Raw genomic sequence first — 26048 nt, 5'->3', positions numbered from 1 at the left:
TAACAGGAATAGAAACTCCTGGGATACGACTGGCGATGTTCCAGCGAACGCGGGTTGCGTGAGAACCGCAGGCCATGGAATTAGTTGTTTCATGCTTTTGTTCTGGTGTTAGTGTTTAATTAGCAGAACACTGTCCCTTACCAGTTTGGTCTTTTATGTTTTTGCCAGAACCCTTCCCTTGTTTGTTTGTTTCTTTTATTAACAAGTTCAGCACGCTTTCGATTGTGTTCGCCATTAGTCCGATCATCATCTGTAGTGTGTGGCGTCTAGACCGATGCGTTGTAGTTTCCTTTCAGTGATAGACCCCCCAGGGAGTTTGCGTTCATGCGAAGGCAGGTGAGCATTTGAAGCGTGATTCGACTCGTAATTAAGTGCCGCTCTGTGGCGTTACGCGCAGAATGAGATTGAGATAAGTGAGCTAGACAGAGGCCAGGATGTAGTCAGGTGGGCCGAGGTCCCATATCTTGTTCTCTGCTGGTTCTCGTGCGGACTAATGAGATCTCATCTTTCAGAAGGATGCACAGTCTCAGAGAAGCTTTGTTGCTAGTCACATCCTGTATCCAGACTCAACTCACCTGCGGGGGAAAAGTAGAGAGATGTGAATTCAGCAGGGAAGAGAAGACTAGGGATGAGAATTGTAAGGGATTTAATGGGTTTTGTTTCAGATTCAGATTCCATGACCGTTTTTACAGTATTACATTATATTTTATATTATAAATGATGACAAACACATACATGTATTGTGATAGTCTTTCATTAATGTAGATCAAAGGTCATATTATTTATATAATTGAACAAATGCTACTTGTAATGTACATTTTAAAATGATTTGTAGCTTAAATATACAAAAATGTCCATGAATTGTTTGAGAAAAAAGAAATTGTACACCTCTTTCATTTATCACTAAATACGACATAGCTAATGTAGGGGTGTAGTTATTTTTTCCACAGGTTGTTGGTTTTCTGTAGATATTATTTTTGAATGAAAGATCTTGGTCAAATTTTCACTTATTAAATTATACATTTCTTTCATCAATACTAATGTACTAAACCAAAACAATAACACTTGGTGACATTTTTTAAAGTACCATTCAAAAATAAATAAAAAATTGTGCATATTTAATGCACTGCATGTATAACACACATTGCCATATGAACAAATTATTTAAAGATATATTTTATCCCCAAAATATTATGTTTTGTTTTATTTTGTTCATCCTCATGATATTTTAAACCTGAATGAGTTTATTTCTTTTATGGAGGTTAAAATGAGGTGTTAGGCAGAATGATATGACACCTTTTTTATTTCATGGAAAAAAGTTACAGAAAAAGTCATACAGGCTTAAAACAAAGGTTAGTCAATTATAACCAAATTATCATTTGAGTAGACAACCTCTCATAAACCCAAGTACAACATAAGGCAGTTACATTTTCTCTGTTTATTTAGGGTTGAATATGACCAACAAATAAATAAATCACATCTTGAATCTCAACTCTAGAAAACCCATACAGTAGTCACAGAGAGATCGTGTGAAAAAGAAAGAGATGGGGGAAGGGATGGTGGGAGAGCAAGAGATGTGCACTTGAAAGACAGCCAAAAAGAGAATAGATTAGGTGTAACACAAAAGGGATATATAGATTTAGAGTTCTGCTGAGGTTAATAGAGAGAGTCATTAGAATGGATCTCCATCTGGGCTTTCTGTTGAAGAAGCATCAGGTGGAGAGAGAGTGTGTGGGTGCTTCTGTAGCGTGAGAACATGCACCAGTGGGAAGTAGTTGGAGCTCACGAACGCCGTGGGTGTGTCCGAAATGTTAGAAAGTAAGTTTCAAGAGGGCATCAAGGCAAGTCCGTACTTTGTAATGAATGGTAACGTTAGAGATGCACGATTAATTGTTAAAAGATTGCGATCTCGATACAAACACCCACACAATCTTATTCCTAATTGACAGAAATTTTCCTGTCTATTAAACCTTTGACAAAATCACATCGGAACATTCAGATCTGTGTTGGCACTGCCGCTGAGCCAGAGAGAGCAGTTGTCATGTGAGGGTATTAAACAGCTTCACAAACAGTCTTTTCAACCACATAGTAACATTATTTCTGTGAAGTACTGGGATAAAAGTTTATAGTTTGAATATAAACACTGATGTCTACTAGCGATCAAAATAGAGCAAATAACCTTTTGAAAGAAACTTGGCGGTTCAAAAACCAATTGTATCGATTACAGTAGGTGGCGACAAGTGACTGTTAAAAAAAATTATTTGTCATTGAATCATTCATTCAAGAGATTCGTTCAAAAACGCTGATTAATCCAGTCTTGAAAAAAGTGAGTCATTGAATCATTCATTCAAACTGATTTTTATTTATTTTTAGAATTCATTCACATTAATTAAACATTTTTAAATTGACTGCAGCAATTCACTTTTTGATAGAAAACCTAGTAAATTGCATGTTATTTTGTTTAGTTGTCTGGTCAGAGTCGTGGGAGAATCGCAGTCTCTAATCGTGCAGCTTTATGTTTTACATGTCACTCTTATTTTCAAATATGTTCTCATTTGCTTTCTGTGGAAAGGAGGCCACCTTTTCCGTCCTTTCTGCAGACCTTTTAGTTTGTTGTTTTTTGCTTTGCTGGCCTGTATAAACATGTCCATGATAACTTTGTCAAGGTAAAAACTGTGATCCTAAGCCCTGACAGAAGGTCTGAGTCCCTGTGGACAAGGCCGACTGGAGACTGCCCGCAGGGTGTTCTCCACCATTAGCAGAAGGTGAGCGCAGGCCCAGCCTATTCGGCCCCCTTCAGGGCTGCTATAATAGAATGCACATGCAACACCTCACTATGGACAGATGGCCAGGAGAGGCAGGAACGTTGCGGCACAATAAAGAAGTTAATAAATAATTATATAAACAGTGACATTCAGCGGTAATGGGGATTAGAAACGCACATTTATTTTTATCGAAGTTGCTCTCCAACCATGCCATTGATTTCGTCTGTCAGAGGAAGAAAAGTCACATTCCTCAGCTCTGGCTGCCCAGGAAACTGATTTGATTTTGCACGATCTCTGGTTATATGTCCAACCCTTTGCAATATGAATATGACACGGCTGATTTGCAGTCTCTTCATTGTGTGCTGATTTGAGGATATATTTAGGGCTGCAGCTAACAACTATTTTGATCAATTTAAAAATAAAATTCACAGTTTGAAAACTGCAGAACCTTTTAAGTAACCAAAGTTACCAACCCTCAACCACTGGGGGGTTTAATTGTATGACGTGATTTGATTTAATATTTCAGTTATGATTTCGTTCTTTCTTTCTTTTGTTCTTTCTCACTCACTCACTCACTCACTTAAAGTCCCTGTAAAGTCAAAATTAAGTATGTGTTCTGAGTTTGTCACACCACAGAAAAATGTGTTATTAGCCACCCAGCCAAATTTGAATGATAAAAAAGCTGGCAAGTACATAAAATAAGCTATCAAAATCTTGAAAAAATGAGCAGGAGTCTCTGCTCTCAAACGCTGGGGGCGTGTCCGCTGGCTGCGCTGAAACCACGCCCTCTCGCGGGAAAGCTACCGTCGCCACACTCAACTGTCTGTCGCCACTACAGCCGGAATGGATGCTCCTAGCAGCTTAATTGTTTTTACAAAGCCATACATGTTCGAGCCTGGACTACCTACTATAATTATAACATAAGCACACAAGGCAACTTACACTCATTGGTGGGCACGCACTGCCGACGATGGCACCAGTTGTCGGCGCGACGGGAGGATGAAGGCCGAGGCGAGAGATAGTCGGCTCGGCCCCATTCACCAGTAACAGCGGATTATCAGTGAATCTCAGTTGTCTCCGACGAAAGTTTATAAAACTATCCCGTGTAAAATGATCACTACAGAGGTGGGTTTTGGCGGTGATCCTCAGCTCTCCATCAAGGTGGCTCTTCACAAAATTAATCCACCTCTTGTTGATGTGATATGTTAGTTTTTCGGAAATTTAAATAAGGACACTGATCTGTTTTGTACGTGATCGCATCCAGGTTATATGCATTTCCGTGACGAGGCATAGCTAGCTAGCAAACTGTAGGCTGTAGTAACCATAGATATCATATAAAGCCTTTATATGATATCTGTGGTAGTAACTAACAGTACTGACAGTAACTCGCGATCGGCAAACTGATGTGAATGTGCTCTATTTATATTGTTAGGGGAGGGGCCAGCGTCAGGGGCTCCAGTGCGTCATCAAGTAGGGGCGTGTCCAGGAGCTCAGGGGCTTCAGTGCGTCATCGAGCCCCCGTTTTAGCCCCGCCCAAAATATCCAGAACACAGCAATGGTGAAAAACTGTTTAACGGTCTAATTCCACAATTCAGTACTTCACAGTTCACAGTCTTTGTAATATGTTTTAGCAAAACATTTCTAACATTTATAATGTGTTTAGAATTTTTTTTTAGAATTGCCTTTACAGGGACTTCAAGAGCGAGTGAGTGATTTATGAACTACTATATGTCATCCCAAACTTACTTTCTTTCTGTGGAACACAAAGAGAAATAATGTAATTAACATTGATTTGTATATTCTGTTGTTTTAATGGTAAATAGCAAACCAATATAGAAGACCCATTTCTGCCACCTATTGGCCTGGAGTGTTCTGGATTCCGCATAGGATAACCATGGTGGCCACTACTATATATCGGGTTGTTTTTCACTAAAATTGCCATTTGAGGATTAATATGGTGAGTTGTGTAGAATTGAAACCACCTGGAGCACTTGGAAAATTATCAGTAAACCACATGAACTTTTTTGCTGGCACAGTTGGGTCTTTTAAACATTAAAGTGAGTCACAGTGTACTGCCAATGAATTCAACAAATGTGATGTTCATTTATTTATCTTCCTTTGTGTTCCAAAGAACAAAGAAAGTCATACAGGTTTGGAGCGACATAAGGGTAAGTGAATGATGACAGAATGTTTGAATCTTTGATTACTCACTTTCCATGTCCAATGTAAGAGATTTTATCATTATTTTCTTACAATATCATCAAAGTGTGTATGTCTAATGGAATTGCTAGTTTAAAGTGGTGTCACAAATACTCAAATAATCAGTGAACTTGACTGGCAGTTATTTTCATTGTTTATTATTACCAATTTAATTGTTGCAGACTAGATCGACTGAACCAGTTACACCCTCAATTAATTCATCTGCACGCATGTTGAGTTCAGCATATGTTATTGGTTGAAGGACACTCGGTCCTGCAATGTAATGCTGCAATATGGGCCTTACCATTTCCTACAGACTCCAGAAATCAATGAATATATTAATTTACTGGAGTAGCAGGGTTCACACCGTCTTCATCTGGATTTCATTCGATAGTACGGGAAATAATTTATGGACCAGCCTCACCTCTGCGTTCTTTTATTAAGGCTCGGGACAGATTACCATTTTTGCGGTTGTTTCAAGTTCCCTTGTTATTCTTGGCAGTGATATTTTCTCTCAAGTTTCTCTCTCTCTCTCCATCCATGCCACAATGTGACACAGTCACCCACCCACGGCCTCCTCTAGCATCTCCTGCCTCACTTCCCAGCCTCTCAATCTCACTGTCAGACTCCTGTAACATGTTTTCAAACACGTTCCAAAACTCCTGCTTTGCTCATTACTGTTTTATTAACCTTTAAAACAATTTAGATAAGATGAATGAATGTAGAAATTATCTATTTTATTTCTCTCTCTCTTCGCTTTCTCATATATATTTAAATATAATTTGCTCCCTGTAGCATCTAATCAGGTCTACGGAAATTGGTAAATTGCATTTGTCTTTATTTAGTGCAGATTAGTGCTGTTGGAGTCCCCTTTTAAAATATTTGCCATTTCAAATTATCATAATTCAATTCCAAAACTCAATACCGTTTATTGTTGCAGATATCTTATCGTGAATTACTACCTGGTTGTTGAAAATTGCTCAAGCCTTTTTTTGTTTAACTCCTTGTACCTGACATTTTGTTCAGTGTATAAATGAAATGCACTGAGAAACACCGTGACTTAATTATATCCATTCCAGCCTTTTCGTTCTTATTCTACACCCCCTCCCCAAACCACCACCCCCCTCGCTGCCCATCATCACGGTCTAATTTTTATCCAAATAATTTTTACATCTTCTGTTTATACCTACATAAGCGCTAATGCATCGTATCTGCAAACCTCCACAAGCCATTGTTTTTTGTTAGCATGTGAAGCTTTAGATTTTTTCCCCTCCACTTCACTGAATTTCCTTTCTGTCATTTGTACACATCATGTTCATCTGTCTCCATGTTGTTTTGTTCTCCCCTCTCCCCTTTCTCTTCCCATGGGTGCAGTAAACAGAAGCAGCCCGCGCCGGCAGCACAATGCAGGTAGGGTGTATTTCTGTGTAGAGCTGCTCTGTCTCTAATCAAAGGCAAGCGGCTTCATCCACCAATCCTCACCTTGGCTAATTGAGGGAACCCACAGAGCTTTTAAATTGCATCAACAAATAATCACACGCAAATGTCTTAATTGCTGTGGAGCTGTATATGAAATTACGGTGATTGTTGCGTACTAATCTTATCAGCTCTGTCCTAATCGTCTCTGTTGGGGACATGTTGATTGCTTGCTTTACTTTAATCCACATTTGCAGAATCATCTGTCTTTTTTTACCCAAATCAGGTGGCGCTTGTGGGAACTGTTTTTGCTTTTGTTGAGTTTGTCACAAAAAAAAATGCAAATCACCAACCTGCGGTGTAAGCTTGACATTGAGCATTGCGGTAAAACATGACAGATAGAAAAACGACGGATGCGAATATCCGGCGAAGGAGACGTCGGACAGTCATTTAAACCCCAGATTTGCGAGCGATATGGGTGAAATTGAGGAAGACTTGCATATACATATTTATAGAGCAAACCTCCAACGCTGTTACAGGAAAAAAAATGTCAATAAGCTGCAAATCACACCTATATTTATTTCTGTCTGCTATATCTGCATCGTGTAGTGGGTGCACAGTAGGTGCAGGAAAAAGTCAGACCTGTCGGCTTTGCTTTTGCATTTCTCTAATGTGTGGTTTTAGCTGTTAATGGTAGTCAGAGAAAATATTAACATTTTGTACCCGTAATACAATCGAGCTAATGGAGTAATGTGGTACCAGTAAAGTGCATAAATCCGCTGTCAGTGTTGTTTTGGTGAGGTATGAAGTGTCACTGGATGGAAAGATGTATTGTAAAGTTAACTTGAAGGTATGTGGGCACTGTTCCATAAATTCAGGAAGTCTTTTAAGGAGAGATGCCAAGATTTTGCCTGTATTGATCCGCTGCATGTCCTCTTCTCCACAGGTAAAATACCAAACCGGTGAAATTAGTGCTGCTTAAAATACTTTACGATCTTTAGACTTTTACGATACTTCCGCTGTCAAAGCTCAAGGGCACATGTAATGGAATTACGTTTATGATTTCAAAAACTTGGTAGAACGGTTTTTGTACTGTACTAAGAGAAGCAAAAAGATGAGTTATGATCTTGCAGTTATGCTGTACCATGTTTCAGAGGGTTGCCCTGGTGAAGATGACTGACAGATTTTGTCAACCCAAGTGAAAGCATGACAAATATGGTTGTGGCATTGATGTAATAGCTGACTTAAAGGGAGAAAAGTGACTTGCAGTCGTGCATAATGAATATTTAAAAGAGTTTGGACAAGTGAAGTATGAATGCCTGTTTGTTGAGTCTAATGGTTTCATATATATATATATATATATATATATATATATATATATATATATATTATATTATATCAAATATCATGTGTCAGTCATCTCGGATAATAGCTTATTTTTGTGTGTGCAATGGTGTGTTATGAAATATTAGTGTCAGAAACATTGGCTTATTTTCTGTTGACACGCACACATTACCAGTCAAATGTTTGGGCATTTGGGCACACTTGACTGAATTTGTTTTTCCATTGCGTATAATGGATGCATGCCTGTTTTATTTCATAGTTTTAATTTGTTATTTTAAAATAGGTGAAAAGAGTAATAACTATGTGAGACCAAACAGTGTATTAAAAAAAATCTGTTATAATAACAATTTATCTTTCCCACCAGCACCTCTGTTTATTGGGCAGCTGCTGTTGAAGGAATTAAAGTGAATATTATCATTAAATTTAAACTAAGCAAGTGACAGATGGGTTTCTATACTCTCCGTACTAACATTATACATATTTTGTCTTATCAGGGATATTACTTTTAATAACCCTCAATTGAAGCGTCAAGGGCCTGCGCTGATTTTATTTTCTTTAATAAAAAGTGGTTCTCTGTAGTTTCCCTGCGTAAATCATTCAAAGGATGGCCATTGATGTAATTGATTTCATATCGGTTGTTTTAAATGAAGTCCATTACAGTCTTCTGAGACGGGCAATGTGAAATGAGCCGTTTTGCTCTGGACATTTGACATATATAGACCTCATCTTAGATTCTCTTTTGGATGAAAGGTGAGCTTAAAGAATGAAATTCACCCCAAAAGGAAAATGATGCCATTATTTGCCTAGAAAAAATAACAGCATAGGGGTTTTGAGGTGAGTAATAAATACTGACCGAATTTTAATATTTGGCTGAACTATCTCTTTAACTTCACAAGACTAATGAAGTGGGATAATTCCTAACTGATGATCCCTGAAATTGCTTGTGTAATCACATGCATGTGGAACGAATCATGTACATTGAGTTATTAGTCTGTGCAATCCTTGCACAAAACTTTTTAATGCTTCTTATTTATGACTTCAGCATTTTGTGCACTGTTTTATCATTATTTCTAAATTGCCAAGACCTTGTTGGTCCCTCGAGTAGCTCATTTATTTAACAGTGAGGTTATACTTGAAACCACGCAGCCATGTTTCTAACTTTCTGGAGTATATTAACACTGCCTCAAGAAAAAAATGAACTAGTCCATCAAAATCCCAAGTGCATTCTTACCCAGAGTTGTAGTGCGCATCTACGAGTTTTAAACAAACGGCTGTGCTGGATACCTGTCTCCATATGGATCCTATTAAAATCTCACGCAGCCATCTGTAGCCTAACCATGCTGTGATGTCTCCAAACCGCTTCCCTCAGCTCTGCTCTAGTTTGGCAGCCGAGCTCGGCCGTGATCCTTTTGCAGTTTCGATTGTATGCAGAGAGGTGCTGCTTGTTACACTTCTGTGTCCCGTATGAATTTTGATTAGCTTGTGAAGGAACTGTACATTTACATGTCAGGTTTAAAGGATTATGGTGGTTGCTTGGTTCCTGCCTTCAACCATAATCTAGTCTTGCCATTTATAGAACACGACCTGCTGCTCGCTCCATACTGCTCTAAACGCTTGCCAGTATCTTCAGAGAGCAGTCATGTATGAAGAACTGCTGATATGGACATGCCGTTTTCTCTCGGTGCATCTGCGTTTTATTTCTTTTTTTTCTTCTTTTTTTTTCAAGCCCACCGTCCCATACATGTCAAGGTGTTTTGAAGCTCGATTTGATTGCGGTTCAGGATAGTGTATTTGCGTAGTCTGAACTTTTTATATTTGCCCAGATGTGCTTTTGAAAAATGTTACATCTGTAACTGTTTTCGCACCTCATAGTTTTTAATGTTCACCAAGGCTGCATTTGTTTGGTCAAAATACAGTAAAAACAGTGAAATATTACAATATTAAAGAACTTTTTTTTGTTTGTTGTTTTAATGTATTTTCAAATATAATCTATTCCTATGATTGCAAAGTAACATTTTCAGCAGCCATTAGTAGTCTTCATTAGTCTTCATTACTAGTCAGCCAGTCTTCAGTGTCACGAGATCCTTCAGAAATCATTCTAATATGCCCAGTTAATGCTCAGGAAACATTTCTTATCAATTTTTCAGTTGTGCTGCTTAAAATTCTTGTGGATACCATGATAGTTTTTTTTTAAGGATTCTTTGAATATTTTTTTTTAGAAACAATGTACTGTAGAAGTCTTTACTCTCACTTTTGATAATTTATTTTACATTTTAGATATTGGTTTTATATAACATTTATTTAATTACATATATTTTTAAATGTATAAATTCATTTAAATATTTTTATTCACCCCTGTGCTTAAAAATAACTGTAAAATGTACACTCCCATTGTCCTCTGTTACAATAGTGTAGATTTGCCTAAGCCTTATAAACAAATCTGTTAGTTATGCTTTTACATGATGTTCTCAGAAGCCAGTTTGTTTCCTCAGAAACTTGTTGGCTAAAGTAGATTATTTTCTGCTCATTCGCATAATTGAAATGTTGGGATGAAATATGAAAACATCAGATTTTTTTTTTTGTTTCCTATTAAATATTCAGTTAATCATTGTTATTTATAACTCAGGAAATCAAGAACTCATTAGTTTAAATCAGAAGTGTGGAACAAAGTTGTCGCATAGTACTTGCGTGCCGATTAACTGACGACAATGCGTTGATGATGGGTCTTTTTTGAGGATCGTAATTGAAAACCACTGCAATCGGCACATTCATCAAAAGCAAGATTTTAGGTTTGTTCATCTCTGAGAATAGGATGGATTTAGAAATTAATTAGCACTCTATTATTTTTTGGACTGCAGTGAGACTAGAGCAAAGAAAAGCACTGTGGCTGAGAGAGAGCGAGAGAGAGAACAAGAGAGAGAGAGAACGAAAGAACGAGAGAACTGTAATTGTGGCCGAATTGTGTGTCTCTGTGAGAACTCTGCTTTTACTGACCTGTCCAGGGCATTGCAGTATGCTTTATCTGTAGACACTCTGAACACTTTGGGCTGGAGAAAAAGATTTGCAGCTGTGGATAACACCTGGAGCGCTTTCTGCTTTGTGCTTGGCCTAGTTACCTTTGAGTTGGCTTAGATTATTGTAAAAACTGTGCATAGAACTCAGCTATAATATATTTGACTTTTAAATCAATTCAGATTGTTGTTCTGGAAAAAAATGTGTCTTAGTTAATTAATTGTTGTTTTTTATTAAAACCAGCTGTTCAGAATAATCAGTGTTAGTAACTTAATTTTCTTAGTTATTTAATATCGTTTGAAATTGCATCATTTTTCTTTACCGTAAACTTGAATATTGAATTAAAAAGCAATTTAGCCAATAGTTATACTTTGGTTGGAAATTAAATTAGGTACTGTAAGAGTTGTTCCGTTAAATTTATTTGGGGACCAATCCTGTCTAAATCTGTTTATAGCTGAGAATAGACATTTACTGGCAGTATACAGTACATTATAACTTCTGTTTCAAACACTAGTGAGTTTCCTCCATAGGCATCAAAGGCAGTTCAAGGCAGGCAACAGCAATCATGCTCCCTACTAAGGTACCTTTATTTTGGCCAAAATTTAAAGCAGCAGTATTGTAAAATATTATTACAATTTGTTATCAAAATATTTTGAATGTTTAAAAAAGTATTCTGTGCATGGTTGCAAAACTGAACGTGTCTTAAAATATCATGTTAATCTTGCAATGCCTGTATTTAAATCAATAGGGAGTCAGTTACACCTTATATAGATCGCTTCATATCAGTTTAAGATGCTCCCTTAGAAGGCAGCTCCCTATGTACTCAGCGAGATAGCTCACTAGGTTTTGAAACCCGAGCCATGATGTATCCCATAAAGCATAAATACTCAAAGCGATTACAGTATTGTTGGCCTATGTCGAAATAAAGCAAATACATTTTCTCTTGGAGATATCCAGGTAATTATGTCAGATATGTGATAAGAACAGATTAAGGAGCATCACAGTATATGCATAAGTAGTATGAAAGATGGAAAATCAGATTCTTGATCGTCATTTAATGGTGGGTATGTTTATTGGAGATTATGTCAGGGGATACAGAATGACAAATGGTTTATATCTGCACCATCCTGCACCGTGTTTAATCACCGCATGCAAGAAGATCTCAATGCTCATTGAAACAGAAAATGTTCGTGCATTTCCTCTCAGCTTCATTCTTCAACTGCTCAGGGCCTATTTTCATCTGGACTATATTAGATACACTCTTCCTCTAATTATGTTTCTAGTAAAAAAACAAAACAAAACAGATTTGGATTTATTTCTTCATGGAGAGTTGCTTATTAAGTTCACATTATAGATACAAAGAAGGTAAATGAACGTGTGAGCTTTTATTGCATCAGTATTTTATTCATTGTCCTCGAGCACATCATTAGCTCAATATATCACTGCAGACCACTGTCTGTCGAAGTGGGCAGAGCTGCTGAGGAAGTTATTTACCCCAGGATGCCTCTGCTGCTTACTGTAGAAAATGACTGAACATTTACAGTTTTGAACAAGCAAGGTCCTGTGAGAGTCTGGAGAACAAGCCTCACTGGAGGCCCTGTTTTTGCATTTGCAAGATATCAGGACTCCAGCTTGGTTCAAAAACTACATGATTACTTAATACAGTTTTGTTTGGTAGTTATCGTTGTTGTGGTCCTTATTGAGATTTGCTTTTGTGACCTTGATTGACACTCTTATTTTGCAAGAATATTTCTGCCTATGGTCAAATATTTTGTTGATTTGACTTACCTTTTTACTCTCAAACAAACTTTCCCTTACAACCAATTCAACATCACATTGTGGACTTTACTATGCTACACAATGAGCAATTATATATATTTATATTAGAATAGTCTAATGTTCATTTGTTAAAACAATTAGTTTTTTTGGCATTTTTAATCACATTTGCCACAAGCAAGTCTGAAGCTCTCTGTAATGACCGCATAATGAGTAATTGTATAACAAATATGAAAAATTAATAGACATTTGCATGATATCAAAAATACAAAAAATAAAGTTGCAATTACTTTAAGTGTATCACAATCAGTATAAGGTGTTCAGAAGATGTTAATGCTGGTGGTGGAGTAAGGAACATTTCTCATTTCTTCTTTTCACATTCTGCCAACCTTCACCGTCACACGTTCGAGCACCATTCATCTATCTGTCTCAATTTTACATCTGTAGTGGCTTGTTTCAGCATTTATCTCAGCTCGAAGCCCACTGGCAGTCAGAGGCCCCATCGGCCCAGTCCATAATCTGTCCTTGAGAACCAGTCGAGGGTCTCTGAGGGAATGAGGGAAATGAAAGCAATCATTCGAAATTTAAAAGAACGTCCTCCTCTGATACGGCATGATTTGATCAACTTTGCATATTCCCGTCACGGAAAATGAAGCTGTCGGCACGCTTCCAGGAACACCACTTTTGTGTTGAGAAGGACTTCTGTGTGCCTCATTCCTGTGGCTAGATTTGGCACCCTATCCGTGGTTATCCCACACTCAGCATTGCTAACTGATGCAGCATCTTGCGGACTGTTACGTGTGTGTGTGTGTGTGTGTGTGTGTGTGTGTGTGCGCGCACTCTCATGTGTCCAGGCTCGGCCTGGCTCTGTGCCCAGAGATGAGACTGCATATCCATCACCACTCTATAGTGAGCGGCCATGGCCAGCTGAGAGAGTAGATCTGCACCTCTTCCCCCACCAGTGGACAGATTCAGGACACCTCAGGTTCATTATTCACACTAAAGTAGGGCAGGTGCACTGTGAGTTGCCTCTCCTGGATCTGTTAGAGGCTCAGGGTGAGGCGTGACGCGCTCATACACCACAAGCACCACTTCTGTAAAGGCCAGGGTCTTTCCTGCTCTCTAGCTTAATGCGATGGGACCCCGGCAGATAAGCGTTGGGGTTCTTCTGCCGTGTTCTGTGAATATATCAGCTCTTAGATACTGAGGGCCAAAGCCCTCTAAATCTCATATAACAATTTACTGCAGCGTTAATGAAAATAGCTAAAGCATAAATATTAATGAACAAGTCCTTTGCAATCTGCACATTCACAAATGCCTCGAGGTGCAACGTTGCAATGTTTTGCCGACAAATACAGAGAATTAATATGCAGAACAGGAAAATCTGATAGGAAAAAATTGTCTTTGTTTTTAATGTGGAGCGTCTTCAATGAGACAAGCCACCCACACACTTTCATATTAAAATACACTCGTACTATACACTGAGTAATCTGTTGTGAATCTTTGTATTGACAACGTTTTTGATCCATTGGTCCTTTTAATTGGTCAATTTAATTTAAAAGCATTCTTTTGTGAATTCAGAATGATTCAAATTGATTCTGAATGCTAACAGCAGTTTGATTTTCAATTTTTTTTCTTTCATGGATTTTATAGAATAATATTTCTATTAGGTTCATGTTTGCATTATCACGGCCATTTGAAAGTTTGTGGTCTGTAAGATTTTTATTTTTTATTTTTGAAAAGTCTTTTATGATCGCCAAGATTGCATTTGCATCAGAAATTCAGCAAAAACAGTAATATTGTGAAATACTGTTACAATTTAAAATAACTTTTATATTTGAATATATTTTAAATGAATGGCACCTGGCATTGGCACCTGGTAGCCCGCATGGCGTCTGCGAGTCGCCCGCCAAGCACGTTCTATAAATAGTCTGAAGTGTAATCTTTCATTTTATTTAATTCTTTTTTCATGATAATTGCATAAAATGAGAAAAATAACTAATGGTAACATTTCATATAACATTAAAACATAATAAAATCATTCAATCATTTTAAATATTTAGAATCTGCGCGTAACGAGTCAACGTACGTTGATGTACGTTACGTTTGTGCTAAAAAAAAAATACTTGAGGTTGAGTTGAGGCGGTCGCAGGCAAATGGCAAATAAGATAAATTGAACTATAAAAAAGAAAAAAAGATTAATTATGGATGATGAAGCAGGTCATGCAAAAAAGAAAAAGACTTATTTTAACAAGGAGTGGGAAGAATTCCTCTTCACTAACGTTAAAGATAAAGCTGTATGCCTCATATGTGGAGCTAGCATTGCGGTTGCCAAGAGACACAATGCGGAGAAACATTTCACCAAAACCCACAAGACCTTCAATGTCTGTTATCCACCAGGTTCATCACTTAGAAAAGAAAAAGTTAGTGAGATGAAAGTAACATTAAGCAGGCAGCAATCATTTTTTACAAGACCTGCTAAAAAGTCACAGGCTGAAACCAAAGCTTCATTTAGATTTGCTCATTTTTTGACGAAACACAAAAAACCTTTTTCGGATGGTGAAATTGTCAAGGGAGCACGTGTGTTCTGGAGTTGCAAGTACATTAAGATATGAGCAACAAAAACTAATTTGTGGTTGGGAGGAGAGAATCGGTGTAACCCGAATCGGTTTATTTATTTTAGTTGATTTGGTTGAAACATTAATTTTTTTCACTTTCTTTTTCTTCCCACCAAATTGTTGACATTTTCAGTAGAACTACTTTTAATTTAATACAGTTTAAATTGATCAGAGATGAGGTGAAGTGCATGCAGATGCATGAGGAACACCTGTCCTCATTTCTTTTTCTCTGTCCTGCTCATCTCAAGTGTCTCTCAGTAGGTACACTAGTGGTAATTAATAAGGTCCTCGTGTTGAACTGGACTGACACGTGTGTGTGTGTGTGTGTGTGTGTGAGTAGCCGGCAGCAGGGGCTCTGACTTTAGAGCCCTCAAGATGAGTTTGATATGAGAATAGCGTCGACAGGGCGATCTTTCCTTTCACTCACTGAGTCACCTGACGGCGAGTGACATTTGACAGCTCTGCTCAGGAGAGCCGCGAAGGACAGAGTGTTCTCTGCATTCCTATACAGAGTGCTTGGCACCATGCAAAAGATTGATGCTTTGGCTTATTATGGAATGTTTTTATTGGCGGAGACAAAAAAAATATATAGCCAGAAGTCTTTATTAACTCTTGACATTAATTCTTCATATTTAGATCAACAGCACTATTGCTTTTGTGAAATTATCATCTCTTTGGTATTTTTAGTCATTTTTAGTGACAATAACAAAAACTAATTTGGCTAAAGTTGTTCAAGCTCACAGAGTACTATAATGATGACTAAAACTGCACAATGAAATCTGGAAACTTTTTGAAAATGTTTCTTGTAGCATGTCCCAACCCACCCACCGTTGCAGCTGAACAGGAAGGAAAGCTTTCTTCAAAATTGCCACAGGAAGAGTAAACAATACAAGACAGTCTGAATTTAGGGTGGATTTTAAAGATGCATTTTTGTCCGGTCAGTGTAGGCTTTGTGATGGCCCTAGGGCCTTTAAAGAGAGAAATAACGAATGACTGTATGTGTCTGACGCGGATGTAGGATGTACTGGTGTGAGAAATGAGGTGCTGTGAAGTAGGCAAGCCCTCCAGCAGTCCGTGTACTACTGATAAGAGATGAGGGCCTCAGGGAAATGTAGTGGGTCAGACAACAGTTTTCACAGGTGTTTTAGAGGGGAAAGCACAAGCCCACACTCCAGTAATGCTTGCCATGGAGTGGCTTTTATTCAATCCTGTATCCAAACACGGCACTCATCCAAAAAAAACCATTGGTAAATAGAGATGGTGCTGAGAACATTTATCTATCTTCATGAAATATTCAAACTTGAATTGCCTCGTTAAAAAATAATTAGAGTTGTCTGCTTTGGCAGACTTGAAAATCTTCCACTTTGAGGAAGAAGATTTGAAGAGTAAAGGCTGATGATGATGTTGTGAAACTTTCGATTAAGCACAGCAGTATCACACCAGCAAGCTGTTGCATTCAATACCTCAATATACTTTGATATTCAAATCAATACTAAATATTCAAGATTCAGATTCAAAGAATTGGCTTGGAATTTGAATTGACCTACAGGTGAATTTAAATGACAGGAAAGGAATTTTTTAAGTTATAATCCATGAGCCAAACCAACCTCCTATGAGGTGGATGGATATAAAAATCTGACAAAAACACAAAGATGCAAGACTGTGTACTTAATAGCTTTAATGAGGGAAAGAACAACAATCCTGTGAAGTAGCATGAACGGCAAATTATTCATGGAGAAATTCATAATGGAGAAATACATAAATGGAGAAATTTAAAGATGTTCTGTATATAAAAACAGTATATTTTGTTTAGTGCAAAATATGCTTATAAACATATTGAAGTAGTATGAGATTGTAGGGAGATTGACTTGTCATAAAAATGGGAGTGTGCTAACGATTTGTTTTCGATTCTCTGATTGTTGCAGATTTTCTTTTTGGAATCATGGGTAATGTTTTTCACAGATAATTCCACTGTTAAATATGATTATTTAAGAAATAAGTTGAAATAGTGTGGGCTGAGTTATCGTAAAAAAAAAGAGTAATTCCCTTATGGAGAGAATGAATGGGATTTTTACTTCTGGAACCCGTAATTCAAAGAAATTTATTATAGGCATTTCATTTTGAGAAATGCTGTATACTTCCTCGCTGGTTTGCAAAAGTTATTTAATTCAATTTGATAAAATTTGAAAAACAAGTTTCTTTAAGTGGCATTGTAAACTTTTTCAAACCTTTTAAACAAAGCTTTATCAAGACTTTATTTAAGGAACTCAATTCTGAATGGTGCACAACAATGCATTTGGTGTATGTGCAAATGTGATACTTTAATACAGTTCAATAAACAAGTTCATATTGAACAACTTGCATTTCAGAAAAAAAAAAACTGGCCAATCAGTCGATGTACTCTCTTCTTTGCTTCCATTCGGTACCACTCACATACTCTGGTCTGGAATGCCATGATTATGAATGAGATGATTTTAAACAGTGAAATGTCCCAGTGCTGATTAAAGGAACTGTAACTGTTATGCAATCTGCAGTTTAACCAGGTAAATGTTGTTTCTGCATCTTTTAATTAAATTTTCATTTCCATTTCCAATCTTCTCACTTAGGCCCAGATGCTCTCTCACACACACACACACACACACACACACACACACACACACACACACACACACACACACACACACACACACTCACTCACACTCACACTCACACACACATTAAGTCCTGTTAGTGTGATAGGACTTCCTCTTCCGTGTCATCACAGGTGACTTGTTTGGCTTGAGGATGTGTCCTCATATACTTTCACACCTGACATAAAAGTCTGGGACTGGGGCACGCAGAACAGGTCATCACATCGATTTTAGCTTGAGTCCTCAGCCCGGCTTGATATTAGCAGCCATGAGATGATGACAGTTCACCACTCCAGAGAGTGACACCGGACCAAATGGATGCCAGCGGACAAGATACAGAAAGCAATACAGCCTGAGGGCTCTCAAACCTTTGGCACCATGAATCATGTTCAGCCTCCACGCCACCATCGCCCCAGATGGAGCGAAAATCATGCATCATGCCAGGTTGCTTATGGGCTACTCGGCTCAGAAAGCCTTACAAAAGACTGTTATTTTTGTCCGTTGCACTCTGGGACAGCAAATCTCTGAGAAAGTTTTAATCTGGAGAGGCTGGTTGAATAGAGCCAGCTGGAACGTGAGGTGCTGGTAGGTTTCCTCAATTGCTTTGTGTGTTTCGTCATGTTGATTCAAAGTCAGCTCATGACACTTAAGTTATGTGACACATGTTTTTGTGGGAAGCCACAAACAAACTTACTTCATGGAGCTGACGGTCCTTAAACAGGCAGCTGCGGCTTTACGATGACACCCAGGCGGTTGCAACAATCTCATCAGCTTCTGAAGACATCTGCCACCATATCTGATAGAAACTCAATTTATGATTTTTTTTTTTTGGTCTCTTTCCTCCCTTTATCTTTTCACTCTCACTTGGATTTTTTCCCCTCCGCTTCTTGATATATATTTCCCGTTATTGTTTATCCAGGTCCTGTGCTGTCAGAGAGAACAAGACAAGGACTGTAAAGAATCTTATCTTCCCTAAAGCTGACAGCTTTTGGAGGGGCTCAATAGGGGGGGAAGTCTTTGAAGTGTGCTCAGTTACTCCACACATCAAATCTAGCCTCCATCATGCCTCATCATCTAGGAACAAGGCTCACACGAAACTCGCTGAACGGAGCGCCCCACCCCGCACGCCTGCTTTTACATTGTCTTTCTTTCAACTCCTCTTCTTTCTCTTTCACATCTTCACTGTCTCGGTTTCTTTTTTCTTCTGTGCCACCATCCATTTTGTTTTTATATTTTTTGGGAGCCTCTTTTTTTTAACCCTCAAATATCGGTCAATCTTTTTCAATCGATAACCATTTCAGCGCACATCAATCTGTGGTCTCTTTTTGTAGCTGACATTTTTTTTCTCTTAATCCCATTGCAGAGGAGCAGTGCTCAATGGACGGGTCGGGATGCTCTGTTAATCGCCCGCTGAACGATTAGTCGGTTTGTGAGTTCAACTAGGTTATCTAGATTTTTTTTTTTTTTATCATTGGTTTTTGGCAAGGATAAGCAAGGAGTTGCAATTTCTCAGAAGAGATTTTTATCATGCTGAGAGTGCCTTATGCTTTAATGTGCTGTCAAAAGGCCTGTCAAAAACGCTTATGTAACAAATCTATCAACTTGAACAAGAACTTTCAGGGCAGCTATACTGTCAGAATTCAGATCATTTGCCGTTTACAATATTTGTGTCATAGGTAAAATAAAATTTAATGAACTCTGATAGTTTTGTTCAATACAAGGTTGCTTAGCCTGAGTTTTTGTTGAATATCTGTTAGTTCATGCTATTTTTAGTTTCAAACATCTCTGTTTTCAATGGAGATACACAGCATATTGTGGCCATATTAATTCATGGCTGATATTTGATTTGATTTTTAATTTACATTTAGCTATTAGTCCATATACACTACCATTCAAATTTTTGTTTTAAATATTTTTCTTATATATTCAGCACTGATGCATTAAATTGATCAAAGTGACAGTAAAGACATTTACAATGTCTGTACTTGAATTTGATTTCAAGTTACTTTTATTGAAATTATTGAAGAAGACGACGAGTCTCTTGAGCAAATCTGCATAATAAAGTCATTTCTGAAGAATCATGTGACACTGAAGACTGGAGTAATGGCTGCTGAAAATTCAGCTCTGACATCACAGAAATAAATAACATTAAAATGTATTAAAATATAAAAGTTATTTTAAATTGTAATACTTTTTCCACAATATTACTATTTTTACTGTATTTTTGATCAAGTCAGTCCTGGTGAGCATAAGAGACTTCTTTCAAAAACATTTTTAAAAATCTTACTGACTCTTGAACAGCAGCGTAATGTACATATGCAGATGGATTTTTTTGGACGCTGTGTCCTGTACAACGTTGTGGTCTTCTTTTTAACGATTCTGATATCAATAGACAATCTTATTTACAGATTAATTTACCCTGGAAACTTACAATACAGCCAATTTAGTAACACTAATACTTGTTTTTTGTTGTTGTTTTTTTTACATTTATACTCTTTACTACAAAAGAGCACACCAAATCACAACTAGATCATGTAGACAGCTCCATTGACTTTAATAATAGATTTGTTTTAAATAATGAAAATATGTATTTTTGCACATCCGTTCAGAGCTCATGTTTCAAAGCATGGCGTGAGGTGCTGAGGAAGAGTCGCAGTCGTGGTAGCCCATGAGCTCATTAAAAGCATCCAGGGGCAGTTTGTAATCAGCCGCTGGCGAGGAGGACAGCCATTTGTCTTTAAGCACCCTCAGACTGTGGCACATCCTATCTCTCTCTCTCTCTCTCTCTCTCTCTCTCTCTCTCTCTCTCTCTGAAAGCCACTCTTTATCATCTTAACTTGGGCTCAGACGGATGGAGTTTCAGGATGTGCAAGCAGACAACACACGCCTGTGCCCCTCATTGGCTGAATATAGATCCTGGAAGACGGTGACAAAAGAGAGCAGCGTGCTGTGCTCCAAAATGCGCTTAATTGTTTACCGTCGCGTTGTCTGATTGAGAGCGATTACAAAGGTGCGTCTCGGTGTATTTAACGCAAGTTTTCTCTTGAAAGATGAATAGACGAGCATACTCTTCTAAATACAATCCCACCACACAAATTCAGAGTTGAAACTGCAGTGTTCCTTTTTTATCATGTTTATTTGAGAAAACCTCTGAGATTCATATTGTCTATTTATTGTACATGATTCCGAGAAAAAAAAACAACAACAAAGAAATGCATTCTTGTCTGTCGAGACTGACGAGAAGTGCCGTGGAATTGTTTTCTCTCCCCAAACATATAATTTTTTCTTAGAATACGAGAGTGAGCCGTGCTTGCTTGAGTGGATTTTTTTTATGTAATACATAACTAGATATCTGTACTCTGCGCTCAGTTATCAGTCCAGTACTATACATAATACACAAGGATTACTGTCCGTTGCCAGCTTAGACGGCGTGGCTCTTTGCAACAGTTGCTTGTTGCAGACGCGTGCGTGAGCGTGTATGTGTATGTAGGTGTGCTGAAGTGTGGAAAATGAGCAGCCTGAATCCTGCTACTTCCAGCCTACTGCATATAATCAGCCAGAGGGCTTTTAACAGAATCGTGCCATTAGCACAGGACCAGCTTTTTCACAGGCTAATAAAGACCCAAATGGATTACGACCGTTAAATCAGTCTGATTTACTCCGGTTGCTGTTTTTCCTCCAGATGACTCTGTGGTTGTGAATGTGTGTGTGTGCATTTCTGGCCTTTTTCCAGTGCAGGTACCAAATTTTTCTCTCTCTGTCACCATCTGATGCATTTATGTCCGCTAGGGCCTGAATTTGCACTGTGAATGCTGCAGCGCGTACTTGAGAGGACACAGACATTGAAAATTCAAGCTGCGGTTCCCAAACACCCGTTTCTTATCATGGTGTCTGTAAACTTGCCCAATGGCAGTTGAAAAGGTGTGTTTTTGTGCGTACAAATAAATAAAAATAAATATTGAAAGTAACAATATAAGAAATGTTGATGGCAATAACATTTTTATTTATTTAATATAAAGTAAAAATAAAAAGGACCAAAAAAGACCAAAAATAAAAAGGCACAATATTTATGTATTTATTTATTTGAAAATGTTCAGTAATAATAATAGTAAACATTACAGAATAAATGGAATAAACTGCTTTAGACAAAAAATGATTCGGGCAGACAATATGATTTATAACTGAAAGAATACTTACGAGTTAACATTAAGAAAAATGTCCTATTATAATCCCAATATCTTAACATTACAAATGGAAGAATGCAAAGATTGTTGATTTAGGGGTAACGATTTAAAAACCAGTTTAAATCAGACATTGGATTTGATTGTGCTGTTCGTGAACTGGAACTGCAGAATTGTTTGTGAGCTTGTTTTAAGAAAATAATGTTGCGTCCTGGCATTACTTGGAAGTGTAAATGTAGTGTGAAGGTAAACAAAGACATTTTACACCGTAAATGATAAAATAAGATTAGGACACGTGGGACGCATGTCCCCTTTCTCACCGCCTTTCAACTGCCCCATAATGTACGAATTCAATTACAGACTCTATTTTAAATTCAATTTCACGTCACAGCTGAAGTTCCCACATTAGCCACATCACACTTAATTAGGTTTTCTCACTTTGTGAAATGCCGATTAGCATCAAGTATTACTTTCTGGCTGCCAGCTCAGTCTGAGTTACACGTTGAGTTACAGCGTGAATCAAACAATCGCTCTTGAGTTTACAGCTAATTTCTTTTTCATGCGCAATATTTCCCCTGTACTCATTCAGCATTGTGAGTAATAGAGGGCCAGTTATGTAAGGAAGAAGCAGTGTTGTGTGCGAAATGAACAGGTGGCTCAAACTCCTCAGCGCAGGCTTTTTCTCGAGCCACCTCCCCACAATGTGTCTCTTTGGCCTCCTCTTCCTAAAAAAGGCAGAGTTCCAGTTGGTCTGGAAACAATTAGAAAAGGTTCTAGACCGCCAAGGAAGCTTTGTCAAAATGTCAGCAAATTGAGTGGCTTAATTTTCTCTCACTTTCCCATCTTGTTTCAACAGGCAATCCATCCAAGTCGACCCACAGGCCAAAACATCAACATTCCCAGCAGCAGCAGCAACAGCAGCCTCACAAGGGAGCGAAGGGTGTCGCGATCGCTCGCTGCAGACCTGCTCAGTCGACCATGTGAAGAGAGACCTTGCAGCAATGGAGGAGGCGTGCGGGAGCTGGTACGAAGAGCTGAAGGTGGGCAGTCCATGTCTGAGGTACCTGGGCTACGGAAGACGGAGCACCTGGGACCGTCTCAGATCCCTCGGGCGGTGGCCGGCAGCAGCGTGAGCCTCCCCAGCAAGGCCAGTCCGTCACGCAGCCTGTCCTCGGACAGCGAGCGGGGGCTGCGGAGCGAGCGGGGGCCTATTCCCAGGCTTCAGTCCTCCTTTACCGGCCGTCTGGGTCAGCCGCCCCGTGGCCCTCTGTCTTTACACATGTACAGCCGAAAGAACGTCTTCCTACAGCACTCTATCCATACAGCTGATCTGCAGGCTCTTGCTCAGCAGGAAGGTTAAAAACACACACGCACAGTGACACAAGCCTCAGATGGATATGAACTCTTGATGCAGTTCCTCAGTGACAACGAGTAACTTCAGACCCACATGCACTCAGTTACCTAAAAGGCTATTTTTCCTCTAAAACCTCAAACGAACACGAGACTCGTATTATCCTTTGTGGAGTTAAACTCGTCATCTTTATTAAGTGTCAAAACCAATCCATTGTCTGCACTACTTAAACCTTCTGAAGAAATGCTGCTCTGATAAGTACTTTAGATTGACGGTCCACTAATGAGTTTTACCCATAACACCATCACATTGTACAGTTCTGCTAATATGCTAGAGAGGATGTCAGCGTCTTTGCATTCTCTTATATCTTTGAAAATAATTCAGGGTCCAACATTAACACTCGCCAAGCCCCAAATTCAAGTATAAATTGGTTAATTTAACCAGTTGGCCAGAAACTCTATTGGGAACCATAACATTACATGTTTTAAATTGAATTGTAAGAATGCTAATCTGACCTTTCGCTGCTTTAAATGATCAATTTAAATGACAGACATACAGTACTGTACAAAAGTCTTAGGCATGTTAATACCCCCCCCCCCCCCCCCCCCCCCACACACACACACACACAAAAAAAAAATGGTTTTAAGTCAGTTATTTATATCTTTTGCTGTAGTGTGTCAGTAGGAAATATCAGTTTACATTTCCAAGCATTCTTTTTGCCATTAATTGTAATAATCCAGTGAGATTTCTGTATGCACAAGGAATCTGACAACAGCCAGGATGATCTGATCTCACCATCATCGAGTCCGTCTGTGATTACATGAAGAAACAGAAAAAACTGAGACAAACTAAATCCAGAAGAACTGCGGGAACATCTCCAAGATGCTTGAAGAAACCTTCCTGCAAAGCTACCTGAAAAACTATGCGCAAGTGTACCTGGACAAAAGCCGTTTTAAACGCAAAGGGTCGTTACACCAAATATTGATTTGAATTCGTTAATAGAAGTTAAATCATAAATAAATTCAATTTATGATTTTATTTTTGAAAGCATTCTCACTTTACAGCATTTTAACACAAGTGCCAGTACTTTTCACAGTACTGTAGCTTTGCAGGAAGGTTTCTTCAAGCATCTTGGGATATTAACATGCCTAAGACTTTTGCACAGTACTGTACGAACGGTCTATTTGGTTGGAAAGATTTTTTTAAATAAGTTTGAAAAGTCTTGAATGCTCACCAAGGCTGCATTTATTTGATTAAAAATGGGAAACTGTAATATTGTAAAATTTTATTACAATTTAAAATAATACTTTTTTTGTTTTAAAATGTAATTTATTGATCACAAAGCTGAATTATCAGCAGCCAGTGTTCAAGATCACATGATCCTTCAGAAATCATTATAAATTGCTGATTAATAGCTATTTATGCAATTTTCCCTCTGCTTTGCTATCGGGATGATTCGCCCTACTACGAGTTCGTTTACCATCGAAATGATTTCGAAGCTGTTATATTAAGGTACAAATCTTGCATAGTGTGCCTTTAAATGGAAACAGAAATATTTTATAACATTATACCTGTCTGTACCATCACCTTTGATCAATTTAATGCATCCTTGCTGAGTGAAAGTTTATATATATGGTTTAATATGAGTAACATTGAGAAACATAAACCACTTGTACCTATTTATATAAATAACCTTAATGACCCCAAACATTTTATCGGTACATGTGGTTTATGTTTCTCAAAGGGTTAGTTCACCCAAAAATTAAAATTCTGTCAGTAATTACTCACCCTCATGTTGTTCCAACCCCGTAAGACCTTTGTTCATCTTCGGAACACAAATTAAGATATTTTTGATTAAATCTGAGAGCTGGCTCACTCCTCCATAGGCTTCTAAGACACTATAACTTTCTGGCCCAGAAAATGCATTAAAGACATCGTTAATATAGTCCAAGTGACTACAGTAGCTCAATCTTAAGTTTATAAAGCGACGAGAATACTTTTTGTGCGCAAAGAGAAACAAAAATAACGACTTTATTCCACTATTCATTTCCTTCTCCCTGGCCTCGAGTTTTTTCACGTAGTGTAACTGTGTAGTGCGTCTGTGTTGCATGTCACCACGCATCACACACATGACCAGCGTCGGCCAATAGTGAGCCTACGTGGTGACGTGCAACACAGACGTGCTGCGCTAAAACACTACGTGAATCCACTCGAGGCCCAGAGAGAAGGAAATGAATAGTGGAATAAAGTCATTATTTTTGTTTTTTGCGCACAAAAAGTATTCTCGTCGCTTTATAAACTTAAGATTGAGCCACTGTAGTCACTTGGACTATATTAACGATGTCTTTAATGCATTTGCTGGGCCAGAAAGTTATAGTGTCTTAGAAGTCTATGGAGGAGTGAGACAGCTCTCAGATTTAATAAAAAATATCTTAATTTGTGTTCCGAAGATGAACGAAGGTCTTACGGGGTTGGAACAACATGAGGGTGAGTAATTACTGACAGAATTTTCATTTTTGGGTGAACTAACCCTTCAATGTTACTTATATTAAACCAGTCATATTAAACCAACATAATCAAAATATGCTGAACAAAATCATGTTTTTGTGGAAGATAATACAGCTTCATGACGGTGCAAAATATTTTTTTCTCAATTCACCCACTAAAAAGTTAATTTTGGACCCTGAGATTCCTTATTAAACGTTACGTTTTCAAAACCATTTTTACTCCAATTCTTAGTCTTAAGCCGCCTTTCC

General features: G+C 38.1%; 1 protein-coding gene across 2 annotated transcripts in view; it reads left to right on the top strand.

Annotated features, from left to right (window-relative positions):
• The window catches only part of ccser1 (coiled-coil serine-rich protein 1), a 77708-nt gene extending 53791 nt beyond the window's left edge, over nt 1-23917 (top strand). Inside the window, exons 10-11 of one of the 2 annotated variants that reach the window (XM_084086353.1) lie at nt 6339-6374; nt 22798-23915. In XM_084086353.1, coding sequence (XP_083942479.1) covers nt 6339-6341 — 3 coding nt within the window. In that variant the 3' untranslated portion in view covers nt 6342-6374; nt 22798-23915. Of the gene's footprint in view, nt 1-6338; nt 6375-22797 lie in introns of both variants that reach the window. The other variant, XM_084086352.1, reaches the window with a different exon arrangement.
• The last annotated feature ends 2131 nt before the right edge of the window (nt 23918-26048 follow it).

The sequence above is a fragment of the Abramis brama genome (assembly GCF_963993115.1).
Source record: "Abramis brama genome assembly, chromosome: 16".
NCBI lineage: Eukaryota > Metazoa > Chordata > Actinopteri > Cypriniformes > Leuciscidae > Abramis > Abramis brama.
This window is presented reverse-complemented; position numbering and strand designations above follow the sequence as displayed.